The 26,161-nt window shown below is 41.2% G+C and overlaps 1 protein-coding gene across 2 annotated transcripts; it reads right to left on the bottom strand.

The window, feature by feature from the left end:
* Positions 1 to 1,789: 1,789 nt before the first annotated feature.
* Positions 1,790 to 14,586, bottom strand: LOC124275436 (opine dehydrogenase). 2 transcript variants are annotated; one of them, XM_046711006.1, is made up of 2 exons: positions 14,471 to 14,586; positions 1,790 to 4,581 (listed from the first exon to the last, which is right to left on the bottom strand). In XM_046711006.1, the coding sequence occupies exon 2, from the start codon at positions 4,551 to 4,553 to the stop codon at positions 3,336 to 3,338; it is 1,218 nt and encodes a 405-aa protein (XP_046566962.1). In that variant the 5' UTR covers positions 4,554 to 4,581; positions 14,471 to 14,586; the 3' UTR covers positions 1,790 to 3,335. The 2 variants fall into 2 exon arrangements, with proteins under 2 accessions (XP_046566962.1, XP_046566961.1); XM_046711005.1 differs by having other exon boundaries at positions 14,467 to 14,572.
* Between the last annotated feature and the right edge of the window lie 11,575 nt (positions 14,587 to 26,161).

Genomic DNA, 26,161 nt, shown 5'->3' with positions numbered 1-26,161 from the left:
AAAAATAAATGATGATTGGTATATGACGTTTTTCCTAAAATAAATGTACCTGAACCTATGGAGAGTACATCTCATTTGCATACTATAGCTTGCACCAGAAACGTACATTTTCACTTTAGAGATGACAAAACGTTATAGATGATCAACTTCTTTATTTCAACAATGGCGACGTTTCGGTATAATTCTTACATCTATACCACCAACTTCTAGAATGCCACTCAAACAAATCATTTTGACTTTGATGAAATTTCAAGGGGTAAAAATGACACAATTTGTTCTCCTGTAAACGCATCTACTTCGGACGATTTTACAAAAAGGGTTAAAAACAAATGTTGGGAAAAACGAGTCAGAGAATATTTAACAATCAAACTTTAGTTGTGTTCAAAACTACGTAATAAACGCCGAAAAGATGTTTCTATTTCCGTGTACTTTAGTTTGGATAGAGAAAGCATCATCTCCATGTCACCAATATTTCGGTCAAACATTCCAGTGTTTTACCTGTAAATGGTTGTGAAACATTTGTTTCTACTACTATGTCTGCTGCAAGAGTGAGTGAGTGAGTGAGTGAGTGAGTGAGTGAGTGAGACTTTACGCAATAATCCAGCAATAGCACGGCGGGGAACCCCAGGAATGGGGTTCATATACTGTACCCATGTGGGGAATCGAACCCGAGTTGAATGAACCACTCTGACATAATTCGGCGACACAATATCCACCAAGCCACGCACCGAGACCACCCGATCTTCCTCACAAGCTTGACCCGTGAAGATCCGGGTTAGAATTGATCTTCAGTAACCCATGCTTGTCGAAAGAGGCGACTAACGGGATCAGGTGGTCAGGCTTGTTCTCATGGCTGTAACGTAGTCAGCGAGATGTGACATTTCTTTTATTACAGAACATATATCTCTTATATTGATTCAAAGGTTTGACAACCCGTGAAGATCCGGGTTAGAATTGATTTTTAGTAACCCATGCTTGTAGAAAGAGGCGATTGGTCAGGCTCGTTGACTGACGGGTTCAGGTGGTCAGGCTTTCTGACTTGGTTGACACATGTCATCGCATCCCCCAATTGCGCAGATTGATGCTCATGATGTTGATAACTGAATTGTCTGGTCCAGACTCAATTATTTACAGACCGCCGCCATATAGCTGGAATATTGCTGAGTACGCCGTTCAACTAAACTCACTCCTCACAAGCTTACGAAACTCCACAAGATTTTAATATTACATACTAGTCAAAACCGTTTCATTTAATAAAAACATCGTTCATATTAAAGAAATTTTGGGATACTAACCATAGTTGTATGAACGAGTTGAATTGTATTATAATTGTATTTTCCAATCAGAGATACAAATTACAGGAGTTGCCCTGAGGATCTGTTAAAATTGGTCGTCAGTAATATAACCCATGCTTGTCAAGCGGCGACTTGCGGGATCGGGTGGTCAGACTTGCTGACATGGTTGACACATGTCATTGTACCCAGTTGCGAAGATCGATGTTTATTGGACATTGGATTGTCTGGTCCAGGCTCGAATGTTTAAAAAACAACAACACTGGAATGTTGCTGAATGCGGCGTTAAACAAGGAATAAACAAATCAGATTCCTGCGTACATAATGGGCTGCGGTTCATATAAGAAAACGAACTTCAGTGCATACATAATGATGTTGGTCACTGGATTGTCTGGTCCAGGCTCGATTATTTACAAAATGTCGCCATATAGTAGGAATGGTGCTGAGTGCGGTGTTAAACAACAAACATAGCTCATAAAAGAAACAAAATGCATGTCTGGAAGAAGCAATCAATTTAATAGCCTCAACATTCTGAAGACAACAGAAAGACACAGAGTGGTGTCACGGTCCTCATACAAACGTAACAAACAGCGACACGCTATCTCTTACAGTTCCAGTGTACTGTCAATACGTAGGTTTGGTTTTTATTGAGCATTCTTTGGCAGAAGTGCCGTGTTGGAATATTATTCTTTGAGCATAGTAACAACTTTGGTATGTGTAAGTAATTGCACATCAGAAAGTAAGGTCTACCTAATGCCTTACCACTGCTGTCTTGTTTTGTAACGTTTCTTGTGTAAAGCCCCACGCTGCTATTTTCCCGTCACGTTACTACGGTGCCAAGCAGTTTGTGGTATTCAAATCTGCAGCATTCGGTACTTAGTCAACGGAATCTGCTTTCATCATCAGATCAATCTCAATAGAAGTGTTTAACAAACGAAACATTCACGATAAATACATTTTCTGATTGACATCGTTCTTACACAATAAGAAATAAAACTTATGAAAATATTAAAGTCGTTATATTTAACTTAAATACTAACTTTAACAAGAAATAAAATAAATTAAATCATAAAATAATATTACACACTAATTACTAAACCAATGTCCATGTTGGCGATTCTTCTTCATTATTAATATTATCAATATCATGATCATTATATATAGTAATCTCAATACACCATTACGAAATGAGGAAATGTATTATTTGTATCCCTGTGACGAAGCAATAGACATTAAACATTCATATATAATTCTCCAAAGATAATAATTTCTAGAGAAAATGTATTCTAAATATAATAAAGAAGATGTCTTTCTTTCTAATAACATGAGATATCTTTAAACATATTCCACACCAAAATAGCATGGAGTTCAGAAGAAGTTGGCATTTTGCGGTTCTCACGATATGTCAGTTTTATCTTCCGCATGGCAAGATCGTGCATATTAAATCATCAACAATAGGAAAAGTGGGTTGTTAACAGTGTAGTTAAATCACAACACAAACAGTCGATCTACCTTCATGTAAATCATTTTTTTAACTAAAAAGGATCTGGGAAGGAATCTACACTCGGGAGAAGCTCCACAATTAAAATCCGAGTAACTACCCTAAAATAGAATGACGCGGGATAAAACCAACGGGGGGATATCTAACCTTTCCAATTCATGCTCGAACTGTAGCAAGGGTTTAACCGCTAGGGAATGTACATGTGTGAACAGCTGATTCGCCAACCTTAAGTTAAGTGATTTACGTGCCATTTCGAAACACAATGCCAGTTATAATATTCGCGTCTTAGCTGCAAGCGCCCAGAAGTAATGTATAGCATATTCAGCATCACAAGTGATTTTTTCATCCCGCTCCTTTTGTCCCTGAGGTAATGTCACATGGAGATAACACATATGCTTTTAAATCCCTACTGGGAAGCCACACGAAATGGAAAATAGTAATTTTAATTAATATAGTAACTACATAAAAACATTCCTCGGGTTTCTGCATAAACGGATGACGTATGACTCCAGTTATGTTTCAAAACGCCATAGCGCCATTGTTCACATGATACTAACAAGGGCATCAATTGTATTGATGCCATAACGTTGTGGACATCTCGTACTGCCTATATCTTTCCCCGTCAGCTTATCACCAACAATGATCTCCTTGCCTAGTTGTTTCTGACACCAGGTTATTACCTCATCATGATAAGGGGTGGGGACACCAGCGATCTGGGCGAGCCCTTTGGTCACCACCAAGCCGTTCGGGACATCCTCTGTCAAGTACCGGTAGCGAAAATCTGGAACAAATTTGCCATCTTCTGTTTCCTTCATTGGATGGACGAGACCGTCATATGCTGTGTCTGTCTGCATGACAGTCAGGAGATTAGTTGTATCTTTGATGTACGGTTTGTGATCGCGAAGGTACCAGTCATAAAGGTGAAGGACACCGGAAAGGTCCACTTCCGGTTTCTGAGTCGCAATTGCTTTAGCGGTGGCTACTAGTTCGTCACTAATACCACCAAGGTAACGAGCTTCACCTTCGTCAAGACCTTGGTAGAACAGGGGCTTCTGGTCGAGTGGTTTACCATCCCAGTCCTTCCACTTGCCATACATTATCGGAGGGTGGATGATAGACTTGGTGGCCAGAATTGGCTCGATGTAATTGTTTGCCTGGGTCAGAATAGGTGCTTTTCCCATCACCTTCTGAACAGCTTCCAATGGCTCATACGAAGGCTTGCTCTGACCTCGAATTATGCATCCCATGAGATTTACCTTTACCATCAGAATCTGAACAAACTTGCCGAACTCTGCGATCCTACACGCCCAAGGCAAAGACTCAAAAGACATGATGACACACTGCTTGGCCTTGTCCTTAAGCACATCAAACACCTGGAACTCAAAGCCTGGCTGACCGGGCATCCCAACAATGGTGGTGTTCGGCTGAATGTATGGTTCAATGGCTTCGAGGTAGCTTTGATGGGCAAACGCCGGAACAGTGAAAATTATGACATCTGCTCCCGGAACAGCCTTCGACGGATCTTTGGTGATGCAATTGAGTTTTACTTTAAAGTCTACTGGGTCTCCGCTTTTTATGTCACCTTCGTCCACGGTAATTCTGAGATCATTTTCCTTCATGATGTTCGTCCATCTTTCTGCCTCGTCAGCAAACGTTGTGAGCACCCTCGTCTCTATGTCATCACGTGACGCAGCAAGACCAGCTGTCACGTGGGCGCCGTTACCTCCACCACAAACAAGGACTGTGAGCTTCTTCGTCATTTTGGTTAGTCTGATGAGTAGTTACTACCTGAAAGCAGAATTACAAAACAATGTTAGGAAATATACAAACGTAATGGTCCATAAAAAGTAGGACAGAATACGTGAAACCTACATCAAAATACTGGGTCAGTCGTTTCGTATTATAAGCCCCAGTAAGTGTCAATAGTGAGTGAGTTTAGATATATGCCGCTTTTAGCAATGTTCCAGCAATATTACAGCGGGGCACACCAGAAATGGCCTTCACACATTGTACTCATGTGGGGAATCGAGTCACTGTCTTAGGCGTGACGAGCGAACGCTTTAACCACTAGGCTATCCCACCGCCACATAAGCGTCAATAGATAAATGTGAGAATGGGCTATAATCAACGACGTTATCTACATGTTAAAACATAGCAATACAATAGATGACGTAACTTGTCAACAACACTGAAACAAAAGAAGAACTACTGCTGACGACAGGCTACAACCCTCTTTAATAAATGTGTTTCTTAGTAGAGGGCGTTTAAACTAATTTCTAATTCACCACTTGCTTAACGACGACATTATAGAATCGATGTTGAAACCTCGCCTGTATACAATACAGAAGTTGTATATCCATAAAAGTAGTCCTCATTCCTCATAATTCGTGATATGCAGGAACAGTGTGCGAAATAGCCACTGGCCCGCTAGCCCATGGCTAGTAAAAATTCAGTCGGGCCAGTAAATTTCCACAGTCACAGGTCCGACTGGCTAGGAATTTTCATGGGAACACACCCGCCGACTAGTTAGGTTATAATACACTTTTAAAATCATGCAAGAATATGGCCTGATAAATGATGGTATTCTACCTTTTGTAATCTTTTGCTAACATCCAAATTTCGGGCTAATGAATTATTTTGTGGGCTAGTAACTTTCAGGCATAGCTGACCCGACTGGCTAGCAAAATATGGAAACTATTTCGCACACTGTGCAGGAACGTATTAACGGACTTCCATCTACTCTCCATGAAGTGCCACTAGGGTGCTGTTATGCATATGACTTTGGTAGTCTATATTTACGAAATTACGAAAGGGAGGTGCAATCGTTTAGCGCTAAGAATGTATTGTTGAATGGCACCTTCGACATTGAAGTACATGTCATGAAGAACAAGAGCGAAGATTTTGAGTGTCAGTATGGAAACAACAATATACCCGAACTCGTTTCAATATGCCCCAAACCCATGACAACGATATCCCTCAGGAGCAAAACGCACAAGGTTCCATGAAAGATTAACGAAAGCTTGAGTATGAATCAAAGGTTTTAACTAAACTCCATATTATTAACACAGAGATAAAACAAACCAGTGAACATACATAAATGGTTATCAGAGAGCGACGTCTCCCCCGGGTATAAACGAAACTTCAACAAAAAGGCAAAACTTGTTTCCAACAAATGTTAAAAACTCCTTTTATCCACAGTTATCTTTCCATCTGCCTTCATTATTGATTGTAGATGTGTAAATCTACATCAATCAATGCAACAGTACGAAAAATTCAATTCAACGAGGTGGTATTGCTGTAGTACTGGGTCCAGATCCACAAAACGATCGTAGCGCTACGACATTCGTAAGCCTATGATACTGACTGACTGAGTTTGGTTTTACGCCGCTTATAGCAATATTCCAGCAACATCACGGCGGGGGACACCAGAAATGGGCTTCACACATTGTGCCCATGTGGGGATTCGAACCCGGGTCTTCGGCGTGACGAGCCAACGCTTTAACCATTAGGCTACCCCACCGCCCCTGTAAGCCTATGATAAACCATACAGGTCGTGACGGTACGAATGCTTTGTTGATCGGCACTCTGCTGTGGTATTGCTGGAACACCACGACTCACCATACAGCGACAGGTCAATTTTAAAATCCTTTGTAGAAAGCAGCACAGAGAATCAGTTGCTGCAGCTATGACGATGATGTGAAAACTTCACACTCCATCACTTATTAATGAGCGAGTTAATATATGTAGTCACCTCGGAATTATTTCAACTGACTCGTAATATCAGAGCCGAATGATCTTGTTAATGGAGCTTATGCAATGTGGCAGCTTTGAAATCTAAATGCTATGAGAATGAACATAATTTTGTTAATAATAAGTTTATCGCGTTTCCATACAATGGTGAGGTGAGGTGAAATTGGGTTTAACGTCGTGCTTGAGAATATTTCGCTCATATGACGACGTGCATGCGTGTGTATGTGTATGTGCGGCTGCTTGTACTAGCCCAGACTTAAGCTGGTTTTATAGTGCTAACCCACTGAGATACCGTGCGGCAGTGAAGCATGAATACCCCACTCAGACACATTATACTGACTCCGAGCCGACCAGTCCTTGTTGTACCCATTAATGCCGAGCACCAGGCAGGGACCAACAAGTACCATATTTTAACCTCTTTTGGTATGACGCGGTCGGGGATCGAACCCGCGACCTTCCGCTCTCCAGGCGGACGATCTAACCACTACACCACGGAGGCGGTCCGTTTCCATACAATGGAATACTGAATACATGTACTTCAACATTGTAACACTCGTTATCGTGTACAGTTGGCAGAGATAGTCAAGCTCTTCGAAATATGACCAGCTAAGTGGACAGTCATGTGAATTGCCAACCTGAACAGACTTTAAAGGCAGGCCTGCACGATGGGGCACTTTGTGTGCAACTCTGAGAGCGTTGGTTCGATTCCCGGAGGAGACTCTACCCAACAAAAGTACTAGAATCTGTAGTCTACTGAGAAAGTGTAATCCCAAATATAACGTATTAGAGGATAGGTGAAGCCAGCAGACACCAAAAAGAGCGTTTATAGACCAGCAGAAAGGAAAGCCAGGAACAATATAGGACGAACACTGCCCAAGTGTCAGCCTGACTTCACCGTCTTATTCTGGTAATATCTGTCGGACTCTGTAAACTGTGTGTGAACTGTTCGCCTGCCTCACAAAGTTGCACTGCGGGAATAAAAACGCCCATTCTTTGTACGCCATTACGCCTCGTGTTATTTTAAGAGTGCCAGAAGTGTAACACATATTTATATTCTTTAACAAAACTCCAGTTATATCCTGGCATGTAATCTTTCTGTTGGAGAACGTCATGTAGCGATACACGCCTGAGACGTTTACCACTGGTCAAACCCGCGAGCACCGTTAGTGTGGACAGCCTAGAGACATAATCGGGTCGATCCCGGACTCGAATTAGCCCATTATAGTGTTACCTTGTGACGCGACGCACAGTATATTACAGGGCGGTGAGGGAGCCTAGTGGTTAAAGCGTTCGCTGGTCACGCCGAAGACCCGGGTTCGAGTCCTACATGGGTAAATTGTGTGAAGCCCATTTCTGGTCTTCCCAGTCGTGATATTGCTGGAATATTGCTAAAAGCGGCGTAAAACTAAACTCACTCACTGTTTATTACAGTGGACCACCGGTGTCGGCCCGGGAAAGCGAAATTTCAATATTCCCTATTTGTTAAAAGAACCTTAATGTTCCTGGCCGAATTTGTCAAAGTTCCGTCAACTTTTTACAAGGAAAATATTTACTCTTAAAATGTATCCAAGTTCATTAAGATTGTTTGTAAACACTTCAATTGATGTATCATTTAAGTCATCTTGTTGTACATTTTGTATGTACTCCTTTGTTATACTCATGTACCACCGATATGTTTTCCCGCGTAAGCGGGCATCTCATGGTGAACTACCTGAGGGAAGTTGATCTCACTCATAAATTGTAACTATGTAATGTGAACAAGAAGACAAAGTCATCAATATCCCCCGGAATGGCAAAATACTCTTCATGAATATGTCTACGAGTTATGATTATGTCAAATGTTTTGGTGTGTATATAGAAAAGTGGAAGGAAAGTATTGAATGGGTTTTAAAAGTTCTGCTCCAGAAAGGAGCACTACCACCAGTTTGAGTCTTAGTCAAACTTGTTGCCCTGGAAATGCCAAAACCATTTTATTCAGAATTCCAAAACTACCAAAAGGCACCAGTACACCACCAGATCTATCTATGTGCCAAGTTTGGTGAAGAAATAAGGAACGGTTTTAGAGTTCAGCTCCGGAAAAGAGCACCACCACCAATTTCAGTCTAAGTCAAACTTGTTAGCATGAAAACGGCAAAAAATATTTAATTCAGAATACCAAAACTACTAAAAGGCACCAGTACTCCACTAGACCAATCTGTGCGCCAAGTTCGGTGAAGAAATAGTGAACGGTTTTAGAGTTCTGCTCCGGAAAAGAGCACTACCACCAATTTCAGTCTAAGTCAAACTTGTTGCCATGGAAACGCCAAACATATATATTTCAGAAATCCAAAACTACCAAAAGAGCTATAGTACACCACCAGACCAATGTATGTGCCAAGTTTGGTGAAGAAATATTGAACGGTTTTAAAGTTCTGCTCCGGAAAAGACAAATGTGCACGGACACACAGAGTCCATTTTAATACCCCCCGCAAAACGCGTTGCGGGGAATAATAACGAATTGCGTGCTTTTGACAATAGTGATATGACATTTTCTGTTTTTAAATAACAATGTTAAACGTATTTATTTATTTATCTATTTAATTTCTACGGTATCAGACGACGACTCACATTTCTTTGTTTTTCTTGTGTATTGAGAGTCCCGGGAACGCTAAATTCAGTGTTTACTGTAGCTTGACCGTTCCCGCGAAAGCGACACCTAAATTGAGGAGGTTTGGTCCAGATTTCGCTTTCACGGGCCATAACCGGACCACCCATGCAACCGCCACCATCCCAATACTCTAGTAATAACCACCGACCTCGCTTCAGTGGCTGATCGAGAGATTTGTGAAGTCAAATAATTGTGGTGTCATACGGAGATTTGTTCTTCGGAGGGTTGTGTGATACACACAGTGGAATGAACCAGCTGTGTAACAGATATATATTCGGTAGATGTCATTCCTGAAACGAGACACCAGAGCGCTAGTATCGTATACCGAAACTGCTGACAGCCAGTTAGTATTTCTGTTCTCACAAGAATGCCAGAATCGGTGGTGGTACCTTCGCTGCCATTTGTTACTTTTTCAAACCTGGTGACTGCAGAAAATAAACAGTACGAGGAATGTATGTGACTAGGGTACGACGACACGCAGTGGTTAGGGTACGACGACACCCAGTGGTTAGGGTACGACGACACCCAGTGGTTAGGGTACGACGAAATCCAGTAGTTAGGGGGCAGTCATTAGAGTACGACGACATGCAGCACTTAAGGTACGACGACACGCAGTGATTAGGGTACGATGACATGTAGTTAGCAGTGATTAGGGTACGACGACACGCAGTGGTTAGGGTACGACAACACCCAGTGGTTAGGGTACGACGACACCCAGTGGTTAGGGTACGTTGACACCCAGTAGTTAGGGGGCAGTCATTAGAGTACGACGACATGCAGCACTTAAGGTACGACGACACGCAGTGATTAGGGTACGATGACATGTAGTTAGCAGTGATTAGGGTACGACGACACGCAGTACGACGACACGCAGTGGTTAGGGTACGACAACACGACGACACAGTGGTTAGGGTATGACGACACCCAGTGGTTAGGGTACGACGAAATCCAGTAGTTAGGGTGCAGTCATTAGAGTACGACGACACGCAGTGATTAGGGTACGATGACATGTAGTTAGCAGTGATTAGGGTACGACGACACGCAGTGGTTAGGGTACGACGACACGCAGTGGTTAGGGTACGACGACACGCAGTGGTTAGGGTACGACAACACCCAGTGGTTAGGTTACGACGGCACCCAGTGGTTAGGTTACGACGACACCCAGTAGTTAGGGTGCAGTCATTAGCGTACGACGACATGCAGCGCTTAGGGTACGACGACACGCAGTGATTAGGGTACGATACCCAGTAGTGTACGATGACATGTAGTTAGCAGTGATTAGGGTACGACGACATGCAGCGCTTAGGGTACGACACCATGCAGTGATTAGGGTACGACGACATGCAGTGGTTAGGGTACGACGACATGCAGCAATGTGAAAACACGTAGTCAGCAGTGAGTACAGGTTGACATGAAGTTAACAGTGGTTAGGGCGCAGCAAGATTGGGTTGGGGTTGGGTTGTTGTTTAACGCCGCACTATGACAACATTCCAGCTGTATGGCGGCGGTCTGTGAATAATCGAGACTGAACCAGACAATCCAGTGATGGACAGCTTGAGCATCGATCTGCGCAGTTGGGATACGATGAAATGTGTCAACCAAGTCAGCGAACCTTATTACCTCCTATTCCCGTTAGTCGCCACTTGCGACAAGCATGGGTTACTGAAAACCAATTCTAGCAAGCAGTGTGTATACAAAAAAAATGTAGTGTACAACGATATGCAGTTAGCATGGTAAGGGTACGACCACAGTCACAGTCTGATTAGGGACCAGTTCAAATGTTTAATCATCAATGTCCTGAGGTTTTAAGACATTCCGTCAAAGGATCAATGACTCAGAACATTCTGTACATACCATAGTTATTATTTTTCAGCCACAACACCATGCGTGTTTGACCATACATTTCATTTAATTAATCGTTAGGCCACATATATGCATGTTTCCCATCACATAAATATTTGGCAAATAAGAAACCTTTTACAAACCTTCTATTTACCTTAATAACTGAGCAAGAAGCGACTTCATGGGCGGATCCAGGAATTTTGAGGGTGTGTGGGGTGTTCGGACCCCTGAAACACACCCCCCCCAATGAATCTTTAATGTGGTCTTAAGTCATTTTCAAAGGGGGAATCGAAACCCCTCTGGATCCGCCAATGGACTTAAACGGGATGGGTGGTAAGGCTCTCTGACCTGGATGATGCATGTCATCGTAACCCACTTGCGCAGATTGATGTGCATGATATCAATCACTGGGTAGGGCTGTATGTCTCCCGAGGATCCCTTTAACGCCGAGATGAGATATGCGAGACGGCGCCCAGCTTACTTCCGGTACAAAATTTCCGGTGACCAGCGTATATTCAAGAACCAAATCTGGTTCCAAATTGCGCGACCGCCAAATATGACTTTACTAGACCGGACCAAGTGTACAACCATGATTAACTTTCACAGCTGTTGACAGTCGTAATAGTTAGTTAATTTGGGGAGGGTTAGATCGGAAATGTGTTATTCGTGCAAGGATTATCGGTTCCTTACTGCCAACTGACAACCATGAGACCATTCGAAAAGGTATGAAACGTTGTTTGTCACCGGAAGTACTAAGGTTTCGCGTGACCTAGTTACGGGCCCTATTGTCTGGCCCAGATTTGAATATATACAGACTGCCGTCTTGTAGCTACAACATTGCTTAGTACGGCGTTGAACAAGGAACAAATCATAACGGAACGGCAGGAATAGAACTCTCCAAGTCCGTACCGAATGCTAGATTCACGTGGGGTCAACAATGACAAATGTACTGACACATCGACTCAGCCCAGCAACCTGGTTCAGTACCATTCAGGCGATTGATAAATGTGCTCGAGTTGGCCCGCAGTAAGTTTATATTTGTCCCGAGACATGCATTTCATAACCCGAGTCAACGAAGTGCGATGTGCACGTGCGAAAGTCTCAGGAAAATATTTCCCGTGCATCACGCGGGGGCGACTCATGCGCTGTTCTTAGAGTTCAGCTGTGAGTGCTTGCATATCTTTTCAAATACGGTTATCAAAACATTGGTGGGTAAAATTTTCGGTGATAGGCTCTTTGAACATTTGCCTTGGTTTACAGGTTGTACCACTCGGATCTGATGTTGGTGCCTCGGGGTTTAACTCACCATTTAACATCCCAGCCAACTGGTGTAACCAGCACTTATAAAACAATTCAGATGACAGATAACGAAATCGGTGTACACTCCTCTTGGATTTGTCCTTGAACGACCTTGACAAGGACGCTCACCAAAAACAATGCAGCATAACATGTTTCAATGTACTGCCACAAAACAATACCAACAAAAACATGAAATTCAGCACATATTGGTTTTTGGCCATTGACGTGTTTTTTATAAAGACCTATGTGCAACAACGTCTTTTGGCTCAGAGTCGAGAAATCCCGCAAAACCCAAGATAAGGTCGCGAAGTAGACAACCATGAATGCAAGACTCTCAGAGGCAGAACAAGAAGCTTCTACCGCACAAATTGGTCCCTTACGAAGAGTCGGAAATATCCACAGATTGACGTACAAAACGTTCATAGATTCAGTTAGTGAGTGACTTGGGTTTAACGCCGCTGAGTACACTATCCCTGTCATATCACGTAGTGTTAGCTGAATGAGGGAGTAAAGGTCTAAGTGATGAAGGTGTCACATGTTTAACACTTAACACACGATCACGGGTATGGTTTTGGGTGAGTAAAAACATAATCGAGGCTAACTGGGATTCGAATCCAGTCAGGGGTTTCCAATGGGCCACCCGTGCCCTCATGGATATGTGCACCAAAGTGGACTAGACTAATGCTTAGTCTCTGAATATATATAATTTTGATAGTAACAAATAAGCCCATTTAAATTGAAAAGGAGCACCAGGGAAACCAGAGATTCAGAACCTGAGGAAATCTAGACCTGCTTTATTTAGGGTTGTTTTAGCACCGCAGAGAGGGCTTGGCGGTAGGGAAAATAATGTGGTTCAGGGACTGTGAGACAGACTACAAAGTTGAAGTACTCCATAGGACTCGGTACTCGTACTGCTGTCAATCGCTCTTCAATGCGCCTCGCCGGTTGACCCTCAAGGGCCTAGATTTTCGAAGCTCTCTTAGCGCTAAGATAGTCGTAAGTGCCATACATTAACATTAACTTACGACAATCTTAGCGCTAAGAGAGCTTCGAAAATCTAGGCCCAGGACGAATTCGAAAGAATTACTAAACATCCATGGGCTCATCATTCAGTACAGCCTTGGAGCAAGGCTATCCAGACCTATGCAGGGGATTATTTATGATGACGGGTATTAGATTACGCGATTTTCATGGGAGATAATACATCTGCTCGTTCACAAATCATACGCGTACAAAACACATTACAATATGCACCAATGTATTTATTTGAATATATAAGGTTTATTTTACACGCGATGCTGTGAATAAAATGCATAAACCTCGCGTTACATAATAGCATGTAGTATATACGCAATAGCCAGTCGAGGAGAACAGTATGACTGTATACCTCAGTGAACCTTACCTGACCTCCAACATTGACCTCTGCGTGACCTGAAACATTGACCTTTTCCCCTCTGGTGTCGCCAGGTTGGAAAGGACGCTAACATTTGATTCCCATTATTGTCGTAATGATACGTATGCCTCGAGTACCCAGCAAACCACTGATATCATGTGCACCTATGTATTTTTCTACGTCTCGTCGAGTAGGGCAATATGAATTTTATTCAATCCTTCCAGAGATACGTGAAAAAGTTATTAACTAACTGTGTAATATTTTAGAATAGCATATAATCTATGAAATGTTTCATTATACATATATTTCACACTTTAATCTGATCCTGACGAAGATTTTACGAGGATGCGTATGTATATTAATCCACCTTTGATAAGGATATTATTTTATCTTTGAGAAAACATATTCTCATAGTATTTAATATTTATGCTAAATATGACATATTTGTTGATCCCTGTCAAACGTTGTGTATCATAGGAACACCATATTCATAGAGCAAAAGAGACACGTCCCCAATCATGTAATACAATGGAGAAATGATTTTTTAACATAAATAAATAGCTTGTAGCAGACTGTCATCGGATAAACACTTTGTACAAATGCTTCGATATTTCCTTTAATGTGTCGCGACTGACTTTAGCAAGTCATTTTGCTCCATTTGGAAAAAAAGCTGGAAATACATTCTTCCAATAGATCTGTGACGGGTAAAGTTAAAATGTTTCAAATAGTGTGTTGATCTTACCTACAGAACGAAATAAACTCCTAGTAATTCCAAACGCGAGTCCGATCGCCGGCAGCAAACTAACACACTGAGCAGACGACAGCCTCCGACCTTGAACGTGATATTGAGGCTACGAGCGTGCCGTACCAAACAATGCGTCCCACGTGATTAGGTGTATGTCCGTGCAGGGTCCGTGCGACCCGTGCACATGTAATTGTTTTGTCTGACCGTAATACTCTCGCGCATAACACACGTAAAGAAACGGAACTATTGATCGTCATAGGGAGTAATGTCGCTGTGGAAATCATGTGGAAATCATTCTTAAAGTCTGTACTTCGTTTTGGGGGAAATCCGTTCCGAGTCAATGGTAAACTTTTCACTTGAGTCGGCAGGGCGTCGAGATGAGAAGACCCCACTACTTTCAAGGGTTGGGAGGTTCACACAGGGCCAAATCCCGGATTGAACACCTTGCGAACAAGAGCAAATACAAATAGAAATTTATGCAATAACCGGATTTGCGCACGCTTCCCGATACAGAGTTGCTCTCGGCTATTTATTGAAGTTGCACTCGTAAAACATGTAATCATTTATGGAGGTTTGCTCAAGCGTGAAGATCCAGGTTATAATTGGTCCTTGGAAACCCATGGTTGTCAAGAGGCGGCTAACGGGATCGGGTGGTCAGGCTTGCTGACCTGTTTTGACACATGCCATCGCATCACAATGGCGTACGTCGATGCTCATGACGTCAATTATTGGAATGTCTGATCTATGCACGACTATTCATATACTGCCGTCATATTGCTGGAATATTGCTAATGCTTGTTAATGCTTGTTGTTAAACAAACAAACAAAAAGAAAAACAAGCGCTGTTGTCCTGAATGTTAAGATTTGCACCTTTCCCTTGAAGTGATCGTGGCACTAAGGTGATCGCAACGCGTAACTCCCTAGACTAACACTAAGTCTCTCAATATATATAATTTTGATAGACACGAAGAGCTCAGTGATATTATGGTTTTACGCCGATTTTAGCAACGTCCAGCAATATCACGAAGGGGGAGAGAGACCAGAAAATGGACTTCACACATTGTAAGGCCGACTAGTAACTAGCATACCCGTACAGCTGTCGTAGAGTTAATATAGCTTTATGGGACGGGGCTCAGTTTTGCAGAAATCCAAAGTGAGTGAGTGAGTGAGTTTAGTTTTACGCCGCACTCAGCAATAGTCCAGCTATATGGCGTCGGTCTGTAAATAATCGAGTCTGGACCAGACAAACAAGTGATCAACAGCATGAGCATCGATCTGCGCAATTTGGAACCGATGACATGTGTCAACCAAGTCAGCGAGCCTGACCACCCGATCCCGTTAGTCGCCTCTTACGACAAGCATAGTCGCCTTTTGTGGCAAGCATGGGTTGCTGAAGGCCTATTCTACCCCGGATCTTCACGGGTCAGGAAACCAAAGTGAAGTTGACACCCAGTAAATACTCAATCACAACCTGTTTCATGTGTAAATCCAGTAATTACCTGATTAGTTTCCAGGGCTCGATTCAGTGCTTTGTTTACTTGCACTGGTGCAACTCAATATTACAAAGTGCAACCTAGTTATGAGTCTAACTTGCAACAGGTGCAAGTCAATTTTTGAGTGGGTTAACTTCTGAATAAAACATCTACATAATTCAATAGCATATTTCTGATATTACATATTGCAATAAAAACAGTGCAACTGGAATTTGTCTGGTGCAACTAGGTTTTTATCTTAGGTTGCACCTGGCGCAAGTGGGTTAACATCTCTTAAATCGAGCCCTGGTTTCAATTTTACAACAGTTTGTAATATGAACATTTCCTTGGGCAGGGAAACACAAAAGTTACATATACATGTGCAAGAAGATAATAACATTAAGGTGTTTTCCTTAATCACCGTTTAACTGTTGACAGGATAATATCGAAATTTGTATGATTTGACACTGGGCATCGTGACACGCCTTTGAAAAGGTATGGTGTCAAAAAAGTTAGTACACAAATTGAGTGTGGCGAGAGTCCATCATTGGCGTTGATGCAGGCTTGACAACGACGACACAAAGACGAAACTAAGCTGTTGAAGAAAGCTTGGTGAATGATGTTCCATGTCTGAACCAACGCTTGTCCCGATACACATAACGTCAATGACACAATCTGACACAACACGCGTGGACGAATCTCTGGTGTTCCAATTATGTTAGAGATGAGATCGTATTTTGATGGACACCAAAATGTCTGGTCACTTCATTTCGGACCATTCCAGACTCCAACATACCAACGGCGCAGTTTCGGTTGAAATTAACGTGTTTTCCACAACATTAATCAACCGTTCTTCAATATTCAATATCAGGTGTGTGAGCTTCAGGTGTCAAAAGACTTGCAAAAAGCAGGGATAATCTACAACACGTTATATAGTCTCCCCTGCCAAAAGTGAGCAAGTTCATTGTGCACAAAATTCACGTGCTACGCGCGATACGTGTTTCATGCAAAGTGCTTTGCTATATGTTTATTTAAGGTTATTTCCATAACGTTTCAAATAACTTGTATTTTAAGTAGTTTAATGTTACGCACAGTTACTTTTCCCAGTGAATATATTATTTCGAATATAGTATTTAAACAGCTTTAAAAGGTCACGTATTATTTCGGATATCAAGCATAATTTATTTACTCACCTTTGACAAGTCCACATAGCAAGATTAAACAATCGACGTAATATCTGTTATTCCTTTGATCAATTTTACTCAACTGATAATTCATCTCTTGCTGTGCTTCCACGTGTATATTGCATAACATGTAATACATCACATCAGAGCCGAATCTGTAAGGTTGAGTAACCTCAAACACGAGAAATGCCACATGGGAACCTTTGTCGGATAATCTGAGTGGTGTTTATTATCACTAGTTATCCATGTAATAAACACAGCATCAAATGTGGGATGCCGAATAAACAGGTGTCAAACGTGGATGACAACAAGGGAGCAGTAACTGTTGTACTGTATGCAATTAATTTTTCTGAAAAACTGAAGGGCCGTTGCTGTTTTCAGAATGTAAACGCAACTTAATTTGTTGCAAGTATTTGCAGTATAAATAAATAATTGTTCATACACATAAATGGCAAAATGGGGTTTAACTTACGACATCAAATAAATCAAAATTATATTTATGTCATGAAATACACAATGCCATTTTAGAAAGTGGTCAAATGTAACATATGTTATATTTGGTACTACACACCCAAAAAAAAAAAGTACTAGAATCTGTACTTTACTAACAAACTGTAATCCCAAATATAACATATGTTATATTTATGTCATAGGTAAACTGACATGACCTTATGAGTAAGTGGATATTGCTTAATGCAGCATCAGCAAGTTTGCAGCTATTTGCAGCGAACATGACGTTAAGGCATGACGTGATCAAATGTCATGCTGTTGATCACAGAAATAAGATCCAAATCAATCACCTTATCGCCCATGCAGATAATCCGAAAATACTTGCACTGCCGGGGTATATATTTAAACTCTGTCAAAAAAGAAACGCAACCCCTGTATTTTAGAGATTTTGATCTGAAGTTTTAAGACGACACAGCATTTTTATTATTTAAGACAGAAGTCTGAAATTTGGCAGAATAATAACCAAGATGGGCATGTTTAAAATTGTCATTTCAAAAGTCATCTCACAGACACCAGTTTGTCACCAGGGGGGCGTCTTTCTCAGTATCTCGTATGAGCACCACGAGCTGCAATCACTGCACGGCATCTCCTTGGACAAGAACGGATAAGACGCCGGATTCTTTCCTAGGGAATGGCTCTCCACTCCTGCAGTGCAACGCCGAGCTGTTGCAGCGTCTGTGGCGGCGGCTGACGTTGACGTACGCGTCGACCCAGAGTATCCCACAGGTGTTCAATAGGGTTGAGGTCTGGTGATTTAGAGGGCTATGGCAAGACATTGACGTTGGAATTCTGCAGAAAGTTCATTGTTGCACGTGCAGTATGAGGCCGGGCGTTGTCTGGTTGAAAAAATCTGTGTCTGTTGGTCAATAATCGGGAGAAGGTGAGGCTGTAATACGTGGTTGATGTAACGTTGGGCTGTCAGGTTCCCTTCAACGATCACCAAGTCTGATTTCTGGTTGTATGAGATGGATCCCCAAACCATAACGCTTTCTCCGCCAAATCTGTCCCCCTGTCGGACGCAGATGGGCGCAAAACGTTCATGACGTCTCCTATACACGTTTTCTTCCGTCGTGATGTTGCAAAAGAAAACGGGATTCATCAGAAAACCAGATGCGCCTCCAGTTTTGTAAAGTCCATATCCTTACGTTGTTGCACCACCTGAGTCGTCGGCGGAGATGTAGGGGGCGTAGTACAGGTCCAACAACTGGTCTACAGGCACGTAAACCCGCTTCTTTCAGACGGTTCCTAATCGTTTGAGCTGACACTCTCCTCAAACCTGGTATTTGTGTGGCAGTCACGGTTGGTAGGGCATGCCGATTACGCAGGTGATGGACCCGGATGTACCGATCTTGAAGGGGGGTCGTGATTCTGGCCTTCCACTTCTCGGGCGATCGTTGGTCAAATTGAAGTTGTTGTAGCGGCTCCAAAGTCGGGATATCGTTGTTTTGTGAACATTTAGGTGCCGTGCAACAGTTCCAAAACTTTCTCCGGCTTGAACACGACCAATGGCGATATTTCGGTCGGCAGCACTCAATCGTGGCATTTTTCACACAGCTTTTCATGCGACAAATGAATGAATATAATACGAAAGCACATGGGCTTTTATACACCCCTACATTAACTGCCATTTTCATGATTTGCATGTGTTTTTTTTTGTGCGAAGTCACCATGAGGGTCATTTCATGCGTTGTGACGGAATAAGCAATAAAATACACTTATGCGTACAAATGCAGTTGTTTGGATGGTAATCTTCATTAATTACGTGTATAATTTCAATACATTCGAATAACATTTAGTTTGGAAGCAATAACTTCATTCAAACGAATTTTTCATATCTGAGGACAGGGGTTGCGTTTCTTTTTTGACAGAGTTTATAATCGGACCCGTGAAGATCCGGGTTAGAATTGATCTTCAGTAACCCATGCTTGTCGTAAGAGGTGACTAACGGGATCGAGTCGTCAGGCTCGCTGACTTGGTTGACACATGTCATCGGTTCCCAATTGCGTAGATGCTCATGATGTTGATCACTGGATTGTCTGGTCCAAACTCGATTATTTACAGACCGCTGCCATATAGCTGGAATATTGCTGAGTGCGGCGTAAAACTAAACTCATTCACTCACTCACAACTTAGTCTTTGAATGTGTTTCGAGGAAATTATATTGTTGGGTACCTTGTCAAGAATCTCATAAATACTGCTTTAAGGGCAGATGTATATATTGTCGATATATTTCTGAACTTGGAATATTGTTTTATTGTTTGCATCAGACAAGAATATTCCAGAAAGCTTTGTTAGGGGGAACAGAAGGGACCCTTCTCCGGCTTATCAGTTACCAGTACCATATGGCTCATTGTGGAACAGAGGTTGGCACCAATGGCTGAAGAACAACAGGGGGCAGAGGGCAGTTAGGTTGATGGTACCCACAGATAATTTACAGTCCTTATCCTACAGACTATTTATAGCACATGTCATAAGATAAGATATTTATTGCATAGCATTCCATGACGGAACAGTGGCAATATTCTATAACCTACAAATATAAGCATAGTCAAATCTGTCACATCTGTAAAAATTTTCGGTACAGACATATGACAGCATTGTTGTGTGTCATGATGAGGTATTTTGTATAGAAACTAAGTATTGGATCCAGATGCCAAACCAGATAGTTTTAACAATGCACATTATGGCCCGAAAATATATTTCCTTTAAACCAATACCTATCAACATTATTATTTTCATCAGTCTGATTAATAACTATTATTTCAAGAATTGTCTGAGACATTTACCCTTATTTTCGATAAGATCCCTTGTAAATAACTGGTCTTGAATCCTATGGACTTCTGAGTGGATTATTTGAACTCAAAATGTCAAGTGTCTGCGGACCTGGACTAAAATTTAGTCTCTGCAATGGACATATTTTACAGAAAACAGTTCCCAAAATAATCTTCATAAGAAAAACTAAAAAAAAGGAGCCCACGATACTAACTTCATTTCAGAAACTGTAACTGTGAAAATCTAGTCTTGCATTGACTTTTTTGTATATATTTGTTTTTATATCTGTATGACAGACTACTGCTGGTCATATTGCGATTTAGCTAGTCTGTCATACAGACCCTGACACAAATATATCCAAGAAAGCCCATGCAAGTCTAGAATATGTGGCAAGTCTAGATAATAACAGGTTCTGAAAATGAAGAAAGTCTCTGGGCTTCTTTTCATTATATTTTATTATTATAATTTAGGAACTGTTTTTTCTGTACAATATGTTCATTTCAGAGACTAGATGTTAGTCTACGATTTAGTATAAACATCGTTGTGAAGCTCTTGTGGTTGAATCGATACATAAATAGTCATACACTAGCCTTAACTAGACTAACAGCTAGTCTCTGAAATGAAGATATTTTAGAGAAAAAACAATTAATTTAAAATAAAATACAATAAAAGGAGCCCAGAGACTTTTTACTAGACTTGCCACACATTCTAGACTTGCCACACATTCTAGACTTGCATGGGTATATTTGTTTCAGGGTCTGCATGACAGACAAATAAAAACAAATCCAAGTAAAGTCAACGAAAGTCTAGATTACCACAGTTTACCTATGCTTTCATAAGTAGCAAGTCGATATATTTATTCAATGAATTAAATATTATGTAATTTTTAACACATAGATATATATATAAATTTATATTTAATTATAAAATTTACTCATTCATATTTATTGTTATTATTAACATAATGTTCTACTTTTGATTCAAATGTATGATATTATTCATATTTTGTGCTATACAGACATCCCACGCAAGGAGATTATGCACGGTATTCAAAGTTATCTGACATGTTTTATTAAACTAAATCTAAAGAATACTGAATATCGTTCAACAGTCTTTTTTCTACATTCAAACAAAAGCAGTTCATTTGAACTTATGTCACACAGACCGTGAAACAAGTATACCCTATATAGGACATGTCCACCGTCTAGAACACGTGGTAAGTCTAGTGATTGATTGATTGAGTGAGTGAGTGAGGTTGTTTTTACGCCGCTTGTAGCAATATTCCCGCAAATATCATGACGGGGGACACCAGAAATGAGCTTCACACATTGTACCCATGTGACGTGACGAGCGGACGCTCTAATCATTAGGCTACCAAACCGCCCCTGTGTGGTACGTCTAGACAACCGTAGCAAATTGTTATTATATGCTATGAGAATTTAAATTCTACATTTCAGGACTTGTGTGTGTGTGTGTGTGTGTGCGCACGTGTGAGAGAAGAGAAGGGCGTGTGTCCGTGTGTGTGTGTGTGGGGGGGGGAGGGGGGGCAAAACCCAGAACCCATTACCACAAGGCTACCCCACCGCCCATACTACCATTGGTTGTGACACTAGTTTGACAGTGCGTCACTAACAACACGATGAGGTAGGCGTGTTAGATGTCGTTCCAGATCAGGGCCCACTTGCATAAAGGGATATTAGCGTTAGGTCAGTCTGTGTTATAGTATGGGAACTACAATAATCGTAGCGCTTAGGTCACTTTGTGCATGTCGGCCCTGGCCCAGGACTGGACCAACCCCACTGCATGTTTGAAACGTTTAATTGCCCACAGATCTGGAGCCAGACAGTGGAATATGGGGGATGTGCCTTTGCCCCTTTCCACGAGGCGACCGTAGCGATACGACAGTCGTAAGTCTGTGTTAAAGTATGGGAGTGATGATGACCTCAGCGGGGACCATGGTCTCATAGCTGCGACCACTTCGTGGAGCGGGTCCAGTGAAAGATGTGATTGCACGTGCAACGTGAGTGGGCGCATATGTGATCAGATGACCTCCAAACATTTAACAACCCTGTCCAGTTGCCATCGATAACAACTGGTGCGGTCCTGACATATGGAGTGATGATTTCCCACTCAACTACGAGTTAGCATAGAGTACAGGGCAACGCCATCAAGCATTCATCAGAAGAAAATGTCAGTGAACAATTACATATGCTTATTTACAACTAAACACATTTATCAACCCAAACACATTTCGATAATTTAATACTGGATTCCCTAATTACTGTATCATGTTGTTTGGATGAATACAGTAGCATGCATGACTTTCAGATTACAGAGATGTACTATTTGGACTGACATGTCATAACCTGCCAATCGTGTTGGTGTTTTCCTATAGTAGGCTGGGCACAATGTGTTAAGCCCATTTCTGGTGTCCCCCGCCGGGATATTGCTGGAATATTGCTAACAGGGGCGTAAAACTAGTCTCAGACACTCACTCCTATAGTAGAGCAGGATTTACCGGGTATACTTCTTGGTTATTCGTGAATGTAGATATAAACGTGATGTACGTTAGAACGCGTAACAAAAACGCGTAACGATGCGGTCATAATATTGTTTGGTGCAGTTGGTTTATTGGGGTAAATTTTTTCGTCTCCAAGGAGTTGTGTTTCATGTCGTTTTGACATGGGGACATGTATTTTAGTCTACGAAAGGCTGCATCTGTGGTGTTTGCGCATTTTACCAAAAGCCATGATAAAATGATATATGATATCAGAGACCATATAATAGAGGGTCTATTATCTGATGATATATGCAGATTTGTTAATGTTGTGCTTTGGTGTATCAAAACTCGTTATAGCCTAACCTTTATAGGTAAAGGATTGGATTGTTGATTTAAACATATAAACATAATAAACTTTCTACTCCGAGTAGAACAATGTTCAATATATCAACACATATTGTGCAACCTTATTTTGGTGACGGCATCAGCTGATGTACTGTATGAAGCGTCCATAAAAGTACATGGGTAATCAACTTTGAAATAAATAGTCTGTGTGCATTAATCCGATTTTATAGTGCCTGCTTTCTGAGATGTCCCATATCTTTCTCAAAATCTGTTGTCGGACTCCGTCGAAACCAACTTTTGTATTTGTCCTGGATTTTATTGTATTTTCACGCATTCCTCGTCGTGTGAAATAAAAAATTGTCATGCGTTTATCGTTCAGACACGCATCCAAAGAATACAGTTCGTTATTTTCCTTTTTAATATACATATATTAAGTCAGCTGAACTCCTAGATGATTGAGAAAATGCAGATCTGAAACACAAATATGTCTGTCCTTGTGTGTGAAGATCAAATGGATCCTAGATGAAAGCCTGCATAGGATATGCTGGGCTGTCAAAACAGAAGGAAAAGCAAGTTCTATGGATAGTCAACTTCTTTATTGCAAGGTGCTAACACCGTTAACAAGCATGTGATCACTTGCTTGATAACGGTGTTAGTACCTACAAATGTACACCGAAACGTCGCACTCACTGCAATAAAGAAATTGACTATCCATAGAACTAGGTTTTCCTTCATCTATAGAACTTCTAAAATGCCTCTCAAAGAAGTTGTAATAAACAGAACCTGCAACAAATATACCCAATGCGGCCCAAGCTCTAGAATATATGGCAAGTCTAGATTACCACTGTTTCATTTCTGAAAAATGAAGAAGGTCTCTGGGCTCCAGTATATTATATTTTATGCATATGACTTAAGCACTTATTAATTTGTCACATATGAGACTAGATGTTAGTCTAAGGATATGCCGAAAACCCTAAAACCTTCATTCTGAATCTGAGTCAAAGTTCACTCAGGATTCACTTTACCAGACCTCCTATGTTCTGAAGGCTTTGTCTGGTCTTGGCGGAGACTTGGAGTTGAAGTACGATATCTGCTGTTAATGAGGTTGAAATATGGAAAGCCGAGATGTCAAGCAATACAGCCCAGTGGGACACGCCAGGCTCCAGCTAATAGCACGGCAAATTGAAAGAAATACCGTTGTAACAAAGTCGGAATCCTATAATGGGTTTTGCCTTCGCAGTCACTTTAACGTGTTGAGCTCCTGGTTAAAATGGGTAAAAAATCTCCTGACGCTATAACGATGAACGAGCGGTCACGATGGCTTGACCTTACAGTATTGATATACATCGTTAGCTTGAATCGAGCTGATACTCACAAGCAGCTGTGAAATTGCGGGAGTATTGCTAACTGCGACCTTTCAACATTTATTAACACACGCACGATCATGCACGCTCATTACAACGGCCTTAGACTGAAATTTTGTCCTAGCAATCGAGCATTCCTGTTTAAGAACGTTTATCTAAAACAAAATGTATGTATATCCATATGGAGCCCAGAACAATCCTGAGAGTTGAAAGAATCTCGACATGTCAAAATCATTCAAGAGTCGAGTAGGATTCCTATAAGATTTCTTTTATTGGAGCACCCTCACCCTTCCCTTTTCAAATACAATTGACCGTCCGGGCACAAAGACACGTGATCAGTCATGTGACAGAACCTTACAACCGATCCACATATCAGATGTCAATGCTATCCAAACTTGGTGAAGGATAAATGCCAACAAGACGTGGCGTGTCTACATGTCAATAGTACCCACGGTACGCCGGTCTTGTGTAGGTCCAAGTAACCCGTGCGGCTAACTCGAATCCGGAGACATAGTTGAGAACACGTCTTTGTTCCTCGCAATATCAATGACTATGCGGTCTGGACCATGCTCAATTATTGACATACCGAAGATATTATTGTTTGGGTATGATGAGTGAGTATGGGTTTACCCCGCTTTTAGCAATATTCCAGCAATATCACGGCGGGGACACTAGAAATGGGCTTCACACATTGTACCCATGTGGAGAATCGTACCCGGGTCTTCGGCGTGGCGAGCGAACGCCCCTGACTATGACATGAAACAGCCATTAAAGTAGTATCTGTTTTCTTAATTGTATTTCATATTAAAACAAGACATAAATTAAAGTAAACTTTTATTGATAAAAATAGACATACAACAAATAACACATATGTGCAACGTCCACAGATGGAGAGCAGAAGGAAATTGGACGTGGGTTGGATTATCGATCTTCAAATTAATAAATAAATAAATAAATATTTGTTTCTGCGGTACACTTTGTCAAAATGTGAAAAAGTTACAAACCTTGTAATTTAAACCTATCCTATGCTATGGTATTCTTTTACTAACAAAACATACTTCATATCAACTTGATTTCCAAAAATATTATCTTGACAAAATACGGTATCCTTAACGAGTGTTCTGTCACTTGAAATAGGGCTCCCTTGCCAAGATACCCCGTTAGGTATAGGGGTATAGTTGTGGATTATGATACACATGAGACTGTGTTAAATTCCACTATAAGATATGCAGAATTTCATAACAACATTTTCAATAATATAACCTTACTTTGTACAATGTAATGATAATGTAAATCGTCTGAAGCGTCTATAAAAGAAAAAGTGAACACTACGGTAGATCTGGTCATGTGCAACACTAAATGCTCAGCAACTAAGTTCCAAAACTATGTCATTCCACGGACAATACCTATGAAAGCAAATGAAAAAAGAGTGACAACTTTTGATTTGCTAAATTAACTGAATATGAATATGCAGACTTGTTTTCTCTAACTTTATCAGATATATTGAACTTTATCAGATATATTTAAAACTGTCTATCAACTATT

The sequence above is a fragment of the Haliotis rubra genome, unplaced genomic scaffold, assembly GCF_003918875.1.
Source record: "Haliotis rubra isolate DU_JTF1 unplaced genomic scaffold, ASM391887v1 Scf2, whole genome shotgun sequence".
Classification (NCBI taxonomy): domain Eukaryota; kingdom Metazoa; phylum Mollusca; class Gastropoda; order Lepetellida; family Haliotidae; genus Haliotis; species Haliotis rubra.
The sequence above is the reverse complement of the archived record's forward strand: the minus strand, read 5'-3'. Positions and strand labels throughout refer to the sequence as shown.

Bases quoted from the DNA above. Each gene is read 5' to 3' on its own strand.
- LOC124275436 (XM_046711006.1), bottom strand. From the start codon at position 4,553: ATGACGAAGAAGCTCACAGTCCTTGTTTGTGGTGGAGGTAACGGCGCC.